The sequence below is a fragment of the Phoenix dactylifera genome, chromosome 11, assembly GCF_051530095.1.
Source record: "Phoenix dactylifera cultivar Ajwa chromosome 11, Ajwa_hap1_PhDact_Kaust_v1.1, whole genome shotgun sequence".
In the NCBI taxonomy this organism is placed as follows: domain Eukaryota; kingdom Viridiplantae; phylum Streptophyta; class Magnoliopsida; order Arecales; family Arecaceae; genus Phoenix; species Phoenix dactylifera.
Window position 1 is genome coordinate 18,857,907 of NC_143200.1, and position 15,753 is coordinate 18,873,659.

The following is a 15,753-nucleotide window of genomic DNA, read 5'->3' on the forward strand; positions in this document are numbered from 1 at the left end:
GTTACTTGTAAGTTGCAACTGTCATTAGCAAAATAAGCCTTTCACTAATAGGACCGCTTCCATGTTTCTTACCCGATTTCAAGACTAGCTTCAGACTGCCCTTACGGCCTTACCCAACTACACGGGCAATGATGCTTAAGGACTATATCCGATTACGCAGCATACTTGCTTCCATGTTTCTTCACGAAAGTAGTATGTCCTGCTCAGAATATCCCAAGTGCAGGCGTTCAATGAATATCCCGATCCGATGACAGTATGCTACAAAGCAGTATTTGATTTATTACTGATTACGAGTATTTATGGGTACAAAAATTTCGTCAACTTTGCTATCAAAAATGCAAGTAGAAATCTAAACTTAAGTCCTAAAGGCTGTAACTGTGGTACCCCAAGACACAATTTTTTCACATTCTTAATAGTCCAAATTGCACTTGGGCCAAGGGACTAACTTATACCATTACCCTTAGGACTACAACTACAAAGCGAAGGAAAAATAAAAAAAAACATTCTATAGAAGGGATTATGAAGCCATGAGAAGACTAAAAGTACTTGTTCAGCACTTTAGTGATTTATAACATGGTTAGCAGAGACACCAACATCGCAGAACCAACGGAGAGAAATGTGACAGAGAAGGGTAAGCTGCCTTTATCCTTTCGTATGAAAAGAGCTTCATAAATGGGCAAATGGATGGCCACCACCAGCCCGCAGAGAAGAATTTGAATGAATAATGGCTCAAGGCTCATAATTCCCCCATCTACCACCAGCCTTTGGAGTCCTCCCACCAAGCAGAAAAGATTCAGCATTGCGACTGCTCCTATGATAACAAACATTGAGGACGATGACCCGAATTCCAAGACATCCTGCTCGTATCTTTTAGAGGCATCGCCATCAGACACCTTTGCTGTGATTGCGAACCCCATCTTAGAAATCCGCAGCAACTCTAAGATGGTAGCAGTGGTGCCATAGAGGAAAGAGGTGGTCCTCCTCAATATCCACATCCTTTGTAAGTTCCACCATCCAGCCAACGTGTCACCACATTGCAGTGATTCGACGAGCCCATACACATGCTTCCCAATGGTGACATAGGCAAAGGACAGGAACCATGGGCTCGTGATCTAATTTTGATTTGTGTTAGGATTCGTTCAAACATGCAAGCTTGATAGAAGGGAAAAAGAGAGGCGTATCCGTACCTTTGGGAATAAGGAGATGCCTTTGAGGAGGCAAAGGGAAGGAATCACGAGGTAATAGAGTGTAGGGAGTGAGTTTGGAGCCCACAAGCCATAAACGCAATAAGCCATCTGAAGTCCTAGCTTGATTTTGCCACGACCTACTATGAAGGGGCAGTACTTGGAAAGAAAGATTTGGAAATTCCCCTCGCTCCATCTTTTCCACTGCACCAGCGATTGTGCTAGTGTTGTGGAAGGAACACCTAAAAAGGCTCTTCTTGGAGGACTGATATAGACGGACTTCCAACCCCTACATTGAATTAATAGGCCTGTGATGACATCCTCCACAGGACAGTCATACTTCAGCCCAATCTGCATAAATGGTAGATAGATAAATATATAGACAGAGACAGATGGATAGATAAATAGATGGACAGAGAGAGACCTCCTGTCCCCATTGGGTGGTGTGCTCATAGGTGCAGGTAATAAGAGACTTTGCTCTCTCTTCCAGTATGCAAGCACTTTCTGCCGTTCTTCTGTCAATGCCTCTCTTCCAATCTTCCTTGTAATCCTTGCTATACTTCCTCCCGCAAAGGATCTCTCTTCGGTGGAAGCATCCAGTGCCAGCATACGGAGGCCCTCCCCAATTATCAAAGCCAGGGAACTCCACCTAACGAGACATTAAAAATGATTTTGTTATTAGCTCCTTGTATGATTTGATAACAAAATCGTTAAAATTACTTGATTGGTCTTATACTCCATATTGGATATAGCTGTGATCACAGCTAGTACAAGACTAGAGAAACATAACTGAAACCTCGATAGTGATGAGCCTTTGCTAGTATTAACCTCAGTGAACACATTGAAGGAATTGCCATAGAGATCATTCTTGGTGATATTATGAAAGACCTGGGGATATTGTACAAAGCCAATGCCCTGACCCTTCTCTTCATCTAGGAAGAAGCACAATGCATGTCTGATGGACTCCGAGTTGTTTGAGTACATGTCACAATCCAGGTTGAGGATGATTGGGCTGTTGCTTATTTCTGATGACGCCCTTATCTGTACATCAGGTTGCATTGTTTAAAGATATTTTTTTTATAAATTTAATTTCAAAATCATAATAAGGTTGCATTATTTAAACATCTTTTCATAAATATAATTTCAAAATACTAACAATATTAATGGTACCCAATACTTTCCAGCTGCTCTGAAAGCAAAACCTGAAGATTTCAGGCATGATATAAGTTAAGTCAGCTGGTCGAGTCTCAAACCAGATGAAATGTTCAAGACTTATTTACAGTCGATTCTAGATTTATCATGTTATTTCTTCCAAAATATGATTAATTGTGTTGTTAAATCTACTATAGAAGTCAGTTGTCTAGAAAGGATGCCAATTCCATATTGTGGACTACCTAAAGAGAGGATATTAATCGAACATCTGATTCTGCTACCTGCTTTCATTTAACCCTGCATCTGTAGACTAAGCCCAGGACTACTTACAGGGCTCAACTAACAACAACAGGTCTAAAAGCTCATGCAAATGAGGAAAAAAAAAAGGAAAGAAAGGAAAAAAGAAAGCAAGCCTATCTCCCAAAAATTGCGAGAAGAATCTAACATAGTTATATATTACCAATGCGTTCATAGCCCCTGCTTTGAAGTTATGATGATGCTGAGGTCTCTTCTCTCGTGCCATGTATGCCAAAGTTGGTAATGCATTTCCATCGCTGTCTATTGAACATTGGTCTCTCCCATCAATTAAGATCTAGAAAAAGCAACAAAGAAAAACAATATAATTAGCTCCAGTTGGACAACTCTAATCGCACCACATTTGAAGGATGGGCACAACCTCTAAACTATAGCTTAGTTCAGTTCATCCATAACTTATGCTGCACAGATCCACAATACATTTTATGATTTCACCAATTACATTTCCTACAGACATGAACCTAAAGTCTCTTCCTACAGTCCGGCAAAGACTTCAAACAACTAGTTTAATTTTCATCTGAAAACTTTAGAGTTTAGACCTTGAAGTCATGTCCCAATTATCCCACTCTAAAATAATCCAAAATTCTACGCAGTAACAATTTTCTCCCAGTAAGGTTTTGTTTTGTTCTTCTAGTACCAAGTGTAGTAGTACCTGAACGATGGGTGGATGATTCCGTGAAGTCATCCCCGAGCTCCATTCAGAAAATCCTTTATTTGCTTTTAGTTCTTCAGGGATCTTGCCTAGCCTTACCACCGAATCGATGCGATCTGCCATCTCTTCATATAGATTCTGCGAAATTGGAAATTATGATGATAAATTAAATAGAGATAAGTTGTTGCCTTGTTTGATACTAATTCACTACAAGCTTAATGGGATAATGAATCTATTTCTTCGTTTTTTCGCCAAGAAATCAGAATTTTCTTGGAGAATAGAAGTATATATGAAATTCCAAAGCGATTTTTTTACTGAACAAAGCTTTTTTAAACGGCGAATCAAAAATTAAAGTTAAGCATGGGCCGGCTAACAGGCTAATATTTATAAAAATTGACCCATGCCACTTGTTCATACTATTACCTTCATGGAAGACCATTTGGCGGGGATGGATGCATTGCGGGGGTCGCATAATTTGGAAAAATAGGTGGCTGGAGACCGTGGCTCCACATTATATCTCTTGCAAAATGGAAGCCAATGCTTTGCAAAGTGAGATGCTTCCCAAAGGGCATAAAAGGTTAGAATAGACCCGGCGTCATCAGAGAGGTAGACACTCAGCTTCTCGGGAGAGTAATTGTAAGCCATGGTCGATAGAACGGTAGAGATGACTAGGATGGGTGGCTCCGCAATAGGGTCCGCAGTGCACACAAATATGTCCACATTTGGCAACTCAGCTTCATCTCTATTTCAAATGATAAAAATAAAGAAATTATGCATCAATACAACCTGTCATGCATATCGATGCACAATTTATGTCGGTCATGATTTCTTTTTGGAATGCATGGATGATGTAGTGTGGAGAAATGACATAAGGCAGAATATTTTTTTCTGTAAAAATAAGAATGTGATAAAAACTGGCCAAAATCAAATAAGAACTATATCCAAATGTAGATCCCTAGTACCATTGCAATATAATTTTACTAGCTAACTTAGCTAGCACCGTTATGATATGGCATGAAATTGCATTCCCCTTATAGGATTTTATTTTGTCCTTCTCTTTGAGATTTTTTTTTTTGAATGGAAGGATAAAATATTTTTTGTCCTATTCAAGTAAGGTTTTGGGATGAAACAGTTTTGGCCAAGGACCATTCCTTTTTACACCATGCTATAGCGTATTTTTAAAATTTTTAGGCCAAAATATAGTGCTCCAACATATGTGAGGACCAGCGAAACAAATCCTTATACATCCCTTGGTGGCCGTCACATTATTGGAGATGGACAGCTGACCATTATACCACCCAATCCGATTATTTATTGTCTTGTTTAACAACCGTCGATAGAAGCAAAGCTATCAAGAAATTTACAACTCTCTAGAGTGACGCATGGCGTCGACCATGTCACCGCTTAACCCAGCCCCACCCACCCATCTCTCTCTCTCTCTTCCCCTGCATCAATCAAGAGTATGCATCTGCGCCGTCGATGGTTACCATCGGATGGCAATAACCGCTGCGCTCCTCAAGCCAGTCACTCGGCTTGAGGTAGCCTACAATCAACAAGGATGATGAGAAAAACCCGAGGCGAGCACGCTATCATTGGGGCACAGACCTTATCTACTTGGCTATTGCTTGCAGTGCGCAACGAATGCAACGTAAATTATATGTGGGTAAAAGACTAATTAACTGTGGACCGTGCATGATATGTGGGCATGTTCTTTCCTTTTATTTAAAAGAAAAAAAAGAGAAGCCAAGAAATATGTGGGCATGTCAATTATGAAGGAGAATTTTACCGCTGAGAGAGCTTCTCGGGGTGAGTGAAGCGATAGATGGGGTTCCAGCGCACCGACTGAGTGATTATCCAGTAGAAGCCGAACCAAAGCTCGGCTGCAAATATCCCCATCCATGCCCATCTCCCTTCTTCTCCCCATCCCGGGGCATGAGTCGCTCTATACAACCAAATCGAACAAATGCCCACCAACATCGAGCATGCAAACAACTTGTAAGCAAGCCTACCTTTGGCTTGCTTTGTTTCAAAGAGAGCTTCATAACTCTCCCCCATCTCTCTCCCTCTCTCTCTCTCTCACGCGTTTGTGGCCATGAGATAAGTTGGCTATATATAGAGCGTGGTATAAGAGACAAAATTTAATATGGCCACCGGTCAAATTAATAAATACTTATTTCAACATTGGATAATAAATAAATAATTTCCTTCACGAGCGTGCGGATAAAAATTCTCTGGTAAGGCCATCAGAGGAAATCGTTTGGGCATTAGCTGTTAGCCCGCCACGTACCCCTTCTTTTGGATCCGAAAGTACTCATGAAGTAAGGCAAAAATCATCCAACAGGGACAGATGGAAAAGTAAAAATAATTGCGGTGTCCCTTTTCCCTCCGTCTTTTTTATTATTTTGATCTAATAAATTGGAGAAAGTTTGAATGCTATGGTGCTTCTTTAAGGGTCTCCGACTTGCTGCCCAAGTTTCGTGCGCCACCAGGTCCATAGGCTGCGTGGACCGGCTGCTTTTCTTTTAGTTGCGTTGTCCCTTTTTCCGCTGCCTTTTTTATTATTTTGATCTAATAAATTGGAGAAAGTTTGAGGTTAGAGCATAGCTCAAACAACCCTGAGGACAGTTGAAGATGAGCTGAGCGGACTAACTAACCGTGATACAAGAGAATAAGAGATGGATATTTTTCATGTGTGGCCTGCAAAAAATTTACTGTCGAAGAATTTTCGACGAAAGACCCTCCGATGCCTAAACAGAATCGGAAGGCAACAGTGTGGAAGGAAGAGAATTTTAGTAGAGTATAAACTATTTGAGCAATATTGTGTGAACATCTATGGTCCCTCGGGCTGGCCATTTCATCGTTACCTGGCCTGACGTGGCGTGCAATGATGGTTAAGTAACGGCCGCCAGAGTAGTCGGTTGTTAGGACTATTAGTCTTTTTTGACACGTGTTAATTGTTCTCCTCGGCTGATGGCTTCTTGATTGGGGTCGAGGTCGCTCTCTTCAGTTGGTCGGCTGCTCGGCTGGGGCCGAAGTTGTTTTCCTCGATTTAAGTCCTAGGTTGAGGTAGCAAGTCTGGCCCGAGGTCAATGTGTCCAATATTTTTCTCAACACTTGTCCCCTACTTTCGAGGCCTGAGTACCTTCCAATTCGAGCGATGGAAGTCAAATGGCCATTTCGATCGAGGGCGAGACTTTCATTATGGGCAATAAATATGTTGATCTGTCTTCTCGAGACGTCGTCGTATTCGAGTTGTCCCAAGGTGTCATCATCGCCGAGTCTCCCTCAAGGCGTCATTAATGCAGCGATCCGGCAGATCGCCCGTGCCATACTTTGAGCTGACGCGTGGCGTGATTTAGCTGAGTAGCCGAATTGACACTTTGATCAGGGTCGTCCGCACCTCTATATAAGGGCGGCACTTTGGAGGTAGGCTGCTGCATCTTGGGGTGCAAATAGGTTAGATCAGACCGGGTCATGAGTGACCCCGATTTAACTTGGATCTTTGTTCGGGTTCTATTGTTGGACCTAGACCCAACCCAAAAAAGATCAGGTCGGATTAGGTCGGGTCTGTGGCTAAAATTTTTGACCAAATGGGTTATTTAGGTCGGATCGGGTCTATGTATAATTCTGCCTCAACCTAAAAAATTTGGGTCTGGATTGGATCTAGGTCGGCTTGGGTCGAGCCTAGATCAGGATTGGGTTGGATCCCTGTAGTTGTCATTCTTTGTAATTAGTTTCTTTTGCAATGAGTAAAAACTATCGAAAGCAGGTTATGTAGGACCAGACAAGTGAAAGTGCCTAAACATCAAGAATTGATGCCATTACAATCTAACTTAATAATAATAGGCTCAACCTTATTAGCTACAAGAATTTTTTTTTGTTCGTATATTCAATACTTTTTTTTAAAAAGTAGAAACGAATTGCATCTATGCTTTTCCTTTTTACTCAATGGTTACATCTCCTAAATTTGTTAGAATGCATTTACTACTTTTTTTTTTTTAAACATACTACTAGAAAAGTATGCATGGGCCAAGATAAGGAATATAGTCTTGATAATACCATAGACAAAGTTCAACGGCCGCAAAGGACTCATTATGAATCCATCTTCTTTCATATGGCAAAATTATACTTTATTTTGCCTTCATTAATTTGAACTTTCTTTTTAGGAGAATAGTGTTTCTATTTAATATAACCAACTTAAGTCTTAATATTAAATTTATGCCATTCGATAGTGCACAAAAGACAGTCTCTTTCATTCCTTTCATCCTTAAACACAAGACAAAATTAGAGAAATAGAGAGTTAGAGATCCTTAAGCATCCCTGCGGGCTCTAAAAATGTACCGAGTTCGAATCGGGTTGGATCGTAGGATACAAAATCCAAAATTGTCCTAAAAATCAAATGGGTATGGTCGGGTCGGGTCAGAATTTAGTAAATCTAGATCCAGCCTAGAAAATGGAACAGGATCAATTTTAGAATCAGACTCGGCCCTACGGGTCATTTAAATCGAGTCGGGTCGGGTCGGGTCGGATCGAGTTAGATTAGTAAATTCAGATCCGACCCAAAAAACAGAATCAGAATTTAGTCAATCTGACCCATTTGTAGTCTAAGGCCCTGTTTGGAAGAGCTGTTGGAAGTAGAGCTGTTAGAAGTAGAGCTGTCTGAAGTAGAGCTTTTATAAAAAGTTATTTGCTATTTGATAACTATATTTCTAAAGTGCTATCGTACCTTAACATATGTTTGGTAAACAAACTGAGAAAGTACTTTTAAATGTCAAAATTACCATAAAAGACATTGTATAGTATTATACAACAGAGCATAATAAAACATAACATATATTAATACATAATATACGATATAGTATAATATTATTGTAATGTAAAATAATATTATTATAATATAGTAATATGACATTGTATAGCATAGCATAATAGTAATATAATTATTAGAGTAAATTAATTTTTCATAATATAACATAATATTAAATTATTTAACATAACATATTAATGTATTATGATATAATGTAATATATATTATATTTATATAATACAATAATAAATGTATAAAATATTATAATTATTAGTATAAATTAATTTTCCATAATATAACATAATATTAAATTATTTAAAATATCATATTAATGTATTATGATATAACGTAATATAATATAATACAATAATAAAGGTATAAAATATTATAATTATTAGTATAAATTAATTTCTCATAATATAACATAATATTAAATTATGATATAATATATTGTAATATTATATTTATAGTATAATACAATTATAAAGGTACAAAATATTATAATTATTAGTATAAATTAATTTCTCATAATATAATATAATATTAAATTATTTAACATAACATATTAATGTATTATGATATAATGTAATATAATATTATATTTCTAGTATAATACAATAATAAATCTATAAAATATTATAATTATTAGTGTAAATTAATTTTTTACCCTTCTAATGACTATTTATCTCTTTAACATATTATCTCTTTACTTAATTATTTGCAATGGTGAAAAATTTACTATACCTATCAATATCATAAAGGTCATATTATTTGCCACTCACTCATTATTTTTCTTTTTATTTATTTATTTATACGTTCATTCATATATATATTTATTTATGTATTTATTTATTTATTTATTTATTATTTTATTCATTGAAATATATTTATTTATTATCTTATTTATTTATTCATTCATTAATTCATTTATATACATAATTATTTATGCATTTATTTATTTATTTATTTTTTTTTCTTTTCTTTTCTTTTCTTCTCTTTTTTTTCTTTCTTTTTCTTCTTTTTTTTCCTTTTCTTTTTCTTTTCTTTTTTCTTCTCTTCTTCTCCTTCCTTCCTCTCTCCCCTTCTCCTTTTTTTTCCTCCCGCACGGCCGGTGGCGCCGGAAGGGGGCTAGGCTGCGGCGACCGCGGGAGGGGGCTAGGCCGGGGCCGGCGGCGCCTGCTGCAGTCTCGGCGGCCGCGGTTGGCCCCTGCGAAGTGTTTTCCTTCCGCAAGGCCGACGACACCGAAAAGGGGCCAAGCGTAGCGGATGCAGGAGGGGGGCGGGTCGTGGCCGGCGGCGGCCGCAGGAAGCTGGAGGGCGCCCCCTTCTTCTTCCTCTTCTTCGGCACCTCCCCACCGTGGGGACTGTCACGCCCCGGATCCGGACATGATTTTGTTTTTCGCGTCCCACATCTGATTCATGACATGGCCGTACTATTGTAGGTTGCTGCCCACAATAACACGAAGCTCATGATAACAATTTTATTTCATGAAATTAAACCAAATCTGATCAAATTTATCGACTAATCATAAAGAAGCAAATACAGAGCATCTAAATCAAATACTTGAGTTTGCAATATTACAACCCAAACTTATTAACATAGATACTTCTAAGAGTTCCCTGTCACTATGCTTCAACTCCAATTTTTATTTACTCTTTCCCGCTCCTAATCACCTTAATTATCTGAAATAAATAAAAGAAAACAATAGAAGAGGTATGAGCATGTGGCTCAGTAAGTAACCATGTACTATCTTATTAAATCAAGCATAATTTTTCTCATGCCAATGCATCATTTAAATAATTTAACAGCAAAATAAAGCATTTCATAGATAATTTATTCAAAACAAGTTATAAAGCAAAATATGTTCCAACCATGCAAGTTCATAAACATGATAATGCAAGTCATATAAAAAAATGTTGCCATTCATCCATACTTTATAAATCTTACTCTCAGACGGATGTGCTGCTATGGTAACTATAATTCCGTGACAGGGCTCGTATTCGTAGTCGACGAGTTTTATAACTTATTCATATTCATTACCAACTTTAACCCGTTGACAGAGGGCCATATTTGTTGGATGCTAACTCCAGGGAGTCGACTGACCTCTATTTCTAGAGGTGGGCATAGCTATCTAAGAGTTCATAAATTATTCTTCTTTTTCATAAATCATAGTTTCATACATAGGTTTGAAAATGACAAAAGGCATCATAATGTATTAAATTCATGATTATGCCACAAATCTCATTTTCATGCAATTTATCATAACCATAATTCATCGTAATGTATAAAATTCATGATCATACCATAAATCTCATTTTCATGCAATTTATCATAACCATGATTTATACTCAAATGTTCGTGAAGGATGCATTTAGTCAAACTCATGAATCACATGCAATCATATGCTTGATGTTACTTTTAAGAAAATACATCATACCAAATATATTTTTCATTATTTTATTCTTACAATTAAACAGTGATTTTAAATTAATAAGATCAGTGCCAGGGTTACTTACCTTAATTCACTCACGAATCTCTAGAACCAGATGACAACTTTACTATACCTATCATCTTCATAGAGGACATATTATCATTTTCTATTTTAGTTTATTTATTTATTGTTATTTCATTTCATTTAAATACATTTATTACCTTAATTCTCTATTTATTTAATTATATATATTTATTATTATTATTTATTATTATTATTTTTCTTTTTCTTTCTTTTTCTTTCTTTTTTTTTCCTTTTTTTTCTTCTCTTCTTTTCTTCTTTTTCTTCTCTTCTCCCGAAGTTTCCCCTCTTCTTCATTCCCGAAGCTTCCCCTCATCCTCCTCTTCTTCTTCTTCTTCTTCTTCTTTCTCTCCTTCCCTCTTTCTTCTCCCATAAGGGGAGATCGGGCTCGAGAGGGCTGAACAGCAGCAGGCGACACCCCCTCAGCCGGCTAGAGGCACCCGCGGTTGCGGCCATGGCCGCATTCGCGGTCCGCAGCTGCGGCCTTGGCCGAACTCGCGGCCCGTGGTCGGTGTTCCCCGGCCTCCGGCGCCTGCAGTCGTAGGCCGCGCCTGCAGCCCGCAGCCGGCGTTCTCCGGCCTCCGGCACCACAGTCGTAGGCCGCGCCTGCGGCTGGCACCCACGGTGTGTCCCCTCCCCTTTTTTTTTCTTTCTTTCTTCTTTCTTTCTTTCTTTCTTCTTCTGTTCACCCAGGGAAAGAGGTGAGAATCACCCCCTTTGTCCCACCAGAAGGGAGAAGGGGAACGACTCCGACCCGACTGCAGCCCCCGCCGACGTTTGGCGGTGGTCGCGCCGAAGCCAGACGGTACCTGTGGCCGAGAGCCGGCAACGCTGACGATCACAGATACGCCTTTTTCTCCTCCTCTTCTTTTCTTTTTTCATTATCATAGGGTAGAAAGGACATAGGCTTAAGGTTTACCTTGCTACGAAGAGAAGCTGCGGCTACTCTCTCCGGCGGCATTGATGCGAGCTCCAAACCCTAGCAGCGGAGGAGGGAAAGGGGTTAGAGGCAGAGTAGGGTGGAGAAGGAGAAGTGTTTGGTGGATCTCAGATGCAGGTCAATGAGGGATTTTACAGAGAAATTTCAAACGGCTCTGCTCGTTCACCGCCGCGATTTCAGCGGCAGTTGCGCGGGTTCATCAGCCATTCAAATGGCCGCCGTGGATCCCGCCCCCGTTATGCTTGAGAAGATGCAGCCGAGGATTCTGGCCCCTCCTTCGGCTTGGGCCTCACAGAGACCTGCTTCTTCTTCGGCACCTTCCCATCCGTTATGGAGACATCGTGGCCGGCGGCGGCCGCAGGAAGGGGAAGACCGACCCTTCTTCCTCTTCTTTGGCACCTCTCCACTGTGGAGGTGTGGGCATGGGGGGCGGCGGCGGAGAAGAGGGAGGGGTGGCGGCAGCGAGGAAGAAGGAAGGGGGGAGAGGAAGAGGCGGTGAGATGAGCATTTTGGGAGGAATTTTTTTTTAAGTGGGGTTATTTTGGTCAAACATAGAGCATTCCGACAAAACTCCAAACAACGTTTTCCGAAAGCTCTAAAATAGACTTTCAGCCAAAAAACTGTTTTCAGCTTTTTGAAAAAGCTGAAACAGCTTTTTGAAAAAGCTGAAACAGCTTTCCAAAAATTTTATCAAATACAATTTTTTTACTTAAAAGAACTTTGGAAGGGTCAGAAAGTACTTTTTGCCCCTCTAAAAGCTCTCCCATACGAGGCCTTAGCTGCTTTGGAGAAGAGAGAAAAGTTGAAATAGAAGAGACAAAATGGAGGGGAGGAAACTAATAGACTAGTCCCCCATTAAGTAAATTTCTAAACGAGCAAAAAAATAAAATGAAGGGGTGGGGAAGAAATTTTTTTCCAAATAGAATGCTATGGTGCTTTCGCAAAGCTCGTTATCCGTTCAGATTAAAACAGATTGCATGACATGGGTGTGGTCTTTGGGGAATGCTATGGTAGTCTGTTTTGTTGCCCGATATTTGGGTAGGGTCCTTTGGAAGAATCATAAGACTGTTTTTCTTCCTCTGTCGCATTTGGTTGGAACGCAATGGAAGATTTTTTCTCAAGAGCGTTCTTCTGTTTGCTCACTCCTTCAAAAGATTTTATATTCTTACGAGCGGTGGAAGCATGCGTGTTCCGGTAAAGGACTGAAGCCCATTGCGCGCCGTTTGGCGAAGTGTCTCTCACTTGCTGCCCAAGGTTCCTGTGCCACTGGGTCCATGGGCTTCATAGACCGGCTGGATGTTGCTCTTTTACTTTCCCTGTACTCTCCATGTATGGTTGTGCTGTCCCTTTTCCTTCCTTCCTCTCTTCTTCTTGTATAGATTATTTTGATCAAATAAATTAGGGGAAGCTTAACTTCCTCCTTATTACATTCAAAAAAAAAAAAAATTATAAAAAAATTTATGAGATTAAGAGTAAATTATACTTACATTCAATAATCTGAAAAACCTACATTATCCAATAGTGTAAAGTCCAAGCAAGAAACTGTTTAATGAGAATATTGATCACAAGGAATGCTTTTATATCTAAAGAAAAGATGACTTGGTCATCTAAAAATCATTGAAATTTATCAGCCAATGCAAGCAGAGCAATGAACAATTTTGTTTGAGACAATTAGCTGAAGCTGTGCGAAACATGGAGAAAACAAGCAAATCAATCTTCTCTGCTGTAACTTTCTTTAATGCCTTGAAACCAATTATAATCTTTAGGCTCGTCTCCGCTTCATTGGACCTATTATCATATCATGTCATTACCGTCTCTCTCAGCCCTCTTATTGGATATAACCATCGTCCATTTTCCAAAATCTTGTAGAATATCTAATTGATATAAATAAAGCAGTAGGTAATGCATGAGTTATGGTTGTCGTTGCATACTGACATGGGCCACGTTCGGTGTTTGTAGCAGTTGGACCACTCAATAAGCTGGCTGGTTCTGGAAGATAGGGTCAATATCACGTGGCTGAAATATGAGAGATGGCTATTCCTAAAGCCAATAGGTTATTTTAATGCAAGGACCGTAATCTCTGGGTGCACCATATTCATACTTTTTTCTTTTGTTGTTTTCTCAGCCAGGGCATTCGTAAGGCCAATAGGTTATTTATTGAAATCTTAAGATGGAGCAAGATTTCTGTATCCAAAAGATTTATCCACATGAAAGTTACTGAAAGCAATTTTTTGATAAAATATTATAGTTAAAAGCCCACCAAAACAAGCTTGAATGCACACAGAACAACATCACAGTTTCAATCATTTCCTCTGTAAACCATATGCTACCATCCATCCAAGGACCAAGTTTCAATGTAAAAGCAGTGCCAATGATTACTTGGACCGCTAGTAGCCAGGGTGGTGCCAGATGTAACGTACTCACACTTGGAACTCGAGCCGGGCTTGTCCCTTCCTCCCCCCTATCCCTTTTCTTTAGCCAAAAAAAAAAAAATAATAATTACATACTCCCATCAGGACATACAAAAATGGTTAGTGATCACCGTTCTGATGCCAATACCATAGAAACCATATAATTATCACTCTCCAATTCTAAAGCATACTTAACGCTTCAATTTTTTTCTGAAAGACCACCAGTATTATTTTGTCATGCACAATGACAACAAATGAAACCACAAACGCCTATGAAGGGTATTAACACTTGCTTGCAACACTCCACCCAACCACTTAAGAAGCATATGTAGTGCATAAAATGGCGGGTTTCTGGTAGGAAGTTAAGGCATCTCTGTATGCAGCTGAGCATTGAAGTCATGACAGAAGAAACACGATAGAAAGAAAAGAGCATACATAGCCAAGAATGAAACTCTCAGACCATGCCAAATTTCTCCAACCAAGAAGAGTAAACTAGCATATGAATTCCTTAATCTCAACCAACGAACCTTATCATATCTAGATAAAGTGTTCTACAACCAAATCCTAACATAATGCCAACCCTCTCTGAGCCAGTGCTAAATTCGTATCAGTTGGTCCAAGCTCATTCAACAATGGAGCCAGTGCTGAATTCGTATCTAACCTCTGGTTATAAATTCATGAAACAAGAGAGAAACTAGAACAAAATTACTAAATAATCCGATTATAAAAACAAAAGAAAATCCAAAACATCCAAAATTTAAAGATCGAAGCAAGAGAAGAAGATTCCAAACCTGGCCTTGTTCTTGTCCTTGCCGGCTCCAAACTTCAAACGCCGCGTGAGTGCTCTGCTACGGAGGAGGAGGAAGTTGTCCATGGAGAGGAAGCCAACGGAGAGGGGGAGGAGGGAAGGAGATGCGGTGGAGGAACGCGATTTGGGGTCGCTCGGAGGAGGAGAATGGCCGAGATCGGTGAAAAGGGCTGAGAAGGGAGGGAGTTGGTCGGCGTGAGCTAGGGATTTAGGGCTTTGGAGGGAGGGGGTCGATCGGATTTTGTTGTGGGAGGAATGAAGTCCGACGACGCTTATAAGCGTCGTCGTATTCCTCCGTTATGCCGATGCTTATAAGCGTCAGTGATTAAATATTCGGACGCTTGTAAGTATCGGTAATGTACCCAAATGCCAACGCTTAAAAAAAGCGTTGGCGGAAGCTTTTTTACCGATGCTTTTGAGAAGCGTCGACGGTTACTCTCCCAAGAAAAAAAACGCCGACGCTTTTGTCTAGCATCGGCGATATAGAGTCGGCAAAAACCTTTTTTGCTGTAGTGTGATTTAGTTTTGCTCGAGTGAACAAAAATGGAAGCTTAACAAAAGGTAGCAGAACTCAGAAAATTATTTTATACCAGCCGATTATTAAGTGCCAAATAGCCAAATCAATCCCAAGAAACAATCTTCAAAACCAAAATGAAGAAAAACCATATCCAACTTTGAGAACATCTTCTTACTTAGGTTCACATGGTTAGCAGCAATCAACAGTGTATTGTATAGACATTTTTAATCAACTCTTCAATGAAAAGTGCTTGATATCCAACTTTACTATGGAAATTGATTGATCATGCACACTCTCTTGTCTGCACTTTATGAAGCAAAGGGCTTATATGGACCATGAGAGCATCTAGAAAGGTGACAACAAAATCGGTCCATCATGTTATGGAGCAACGTACCGAGATTAATGTGATTGATAGATTCATGAAGGCCACTTGTGACATGAAACGAAAGAACAA

The 15,753-nt window shown here is 39.5% G+C and overlaps 1 protein-coding gene and 2 long non-coding RNA genes across 7 annotated transcripts; 1 reads left to right on the forward strand and 2 right to left on the reverse strand.

Annotated features, from left to right (window-relative positions):
• Positions 1 to 256: 256 nt before the first annotated feature.
• Positions 257 to 5,416, reverse strand: LOC120103935 (cellulose synthase-like protein E6). 4 transcript variants are annotated; one of them, XM_039118219.3, is made up of 8 exons: positions 5,090 to 5,415; positions 3,727 to 4,045; positions 3,304 to 3,441; positions 2,797 to 2,928; positions 2,013 to 2,225; positions 1,609 to 1,833; positions 1,188 to 1,535; positions 257 to 1,112 (listed from the first exon to the last, which is right to left on the reverse strand). In XM_039118219.3, exons 1-8 carry the CDS (start codon positions 5,356 to 5,358, stop codon positions 567 to 569), a joined length of 2,190 nt encoding a protein of 729 aa, XP_038974147.2. In that variant the 5' UTR covers positions 5,359 to 5,415; the 3' UTR covers positions 257 to 566. The 4 variants fall into 4 exon arrangements, with proteins under 4 accessions (XP_038974147.2, XP_088563187.1, XP_088563188.1 ...); XM_088707061.2 differs by having other exon boundaries at positions 1,188 to 1,833; positions 1,975 to 2,225; positions 5,090 to 5,416; XM_088707062.2 differs by lacking the exon at positions 2,013 to 2,225.
• Positions 5,417 to 8,599: 3,183 nt separating this feature from the next.
• LOC149751638 (uncharacterized) lies at positions 8,600 to 13,094 on the reverse strand. Of its 2 annotated transcripts, none has more exons than XR_016397923.1 (2): positions 11,543 to 13,094; positions 8,600 to 9,556 (listed from the first exon to the last, which is right to left on the reverse strand). It is a non-coding gene; the product is annotated as an uncharacterized LOC149751638 (long non-coding RNA). The 2 variants fall into 2 exon arrangements; XR_016397922.1 differs by lacking the exon at positions 8,600 to 9,556 and adding an exon at positions 9,656 to 9,793.
• On the forward strand, positions 10,532 to 12,452 carry LOC149751639 (uncharacterized). Its single transcript, XR_016397924.1, has 2 exons — positions 10,532 to 11,247; positions 11,353 to 12,452. It is a non-coding gene; the product is annotated as an uncharacterized LOC149751639 (long non-coding RNA).
• Positions 13,095 to 15,753: the final 2,659 nt, after the last annotated feature.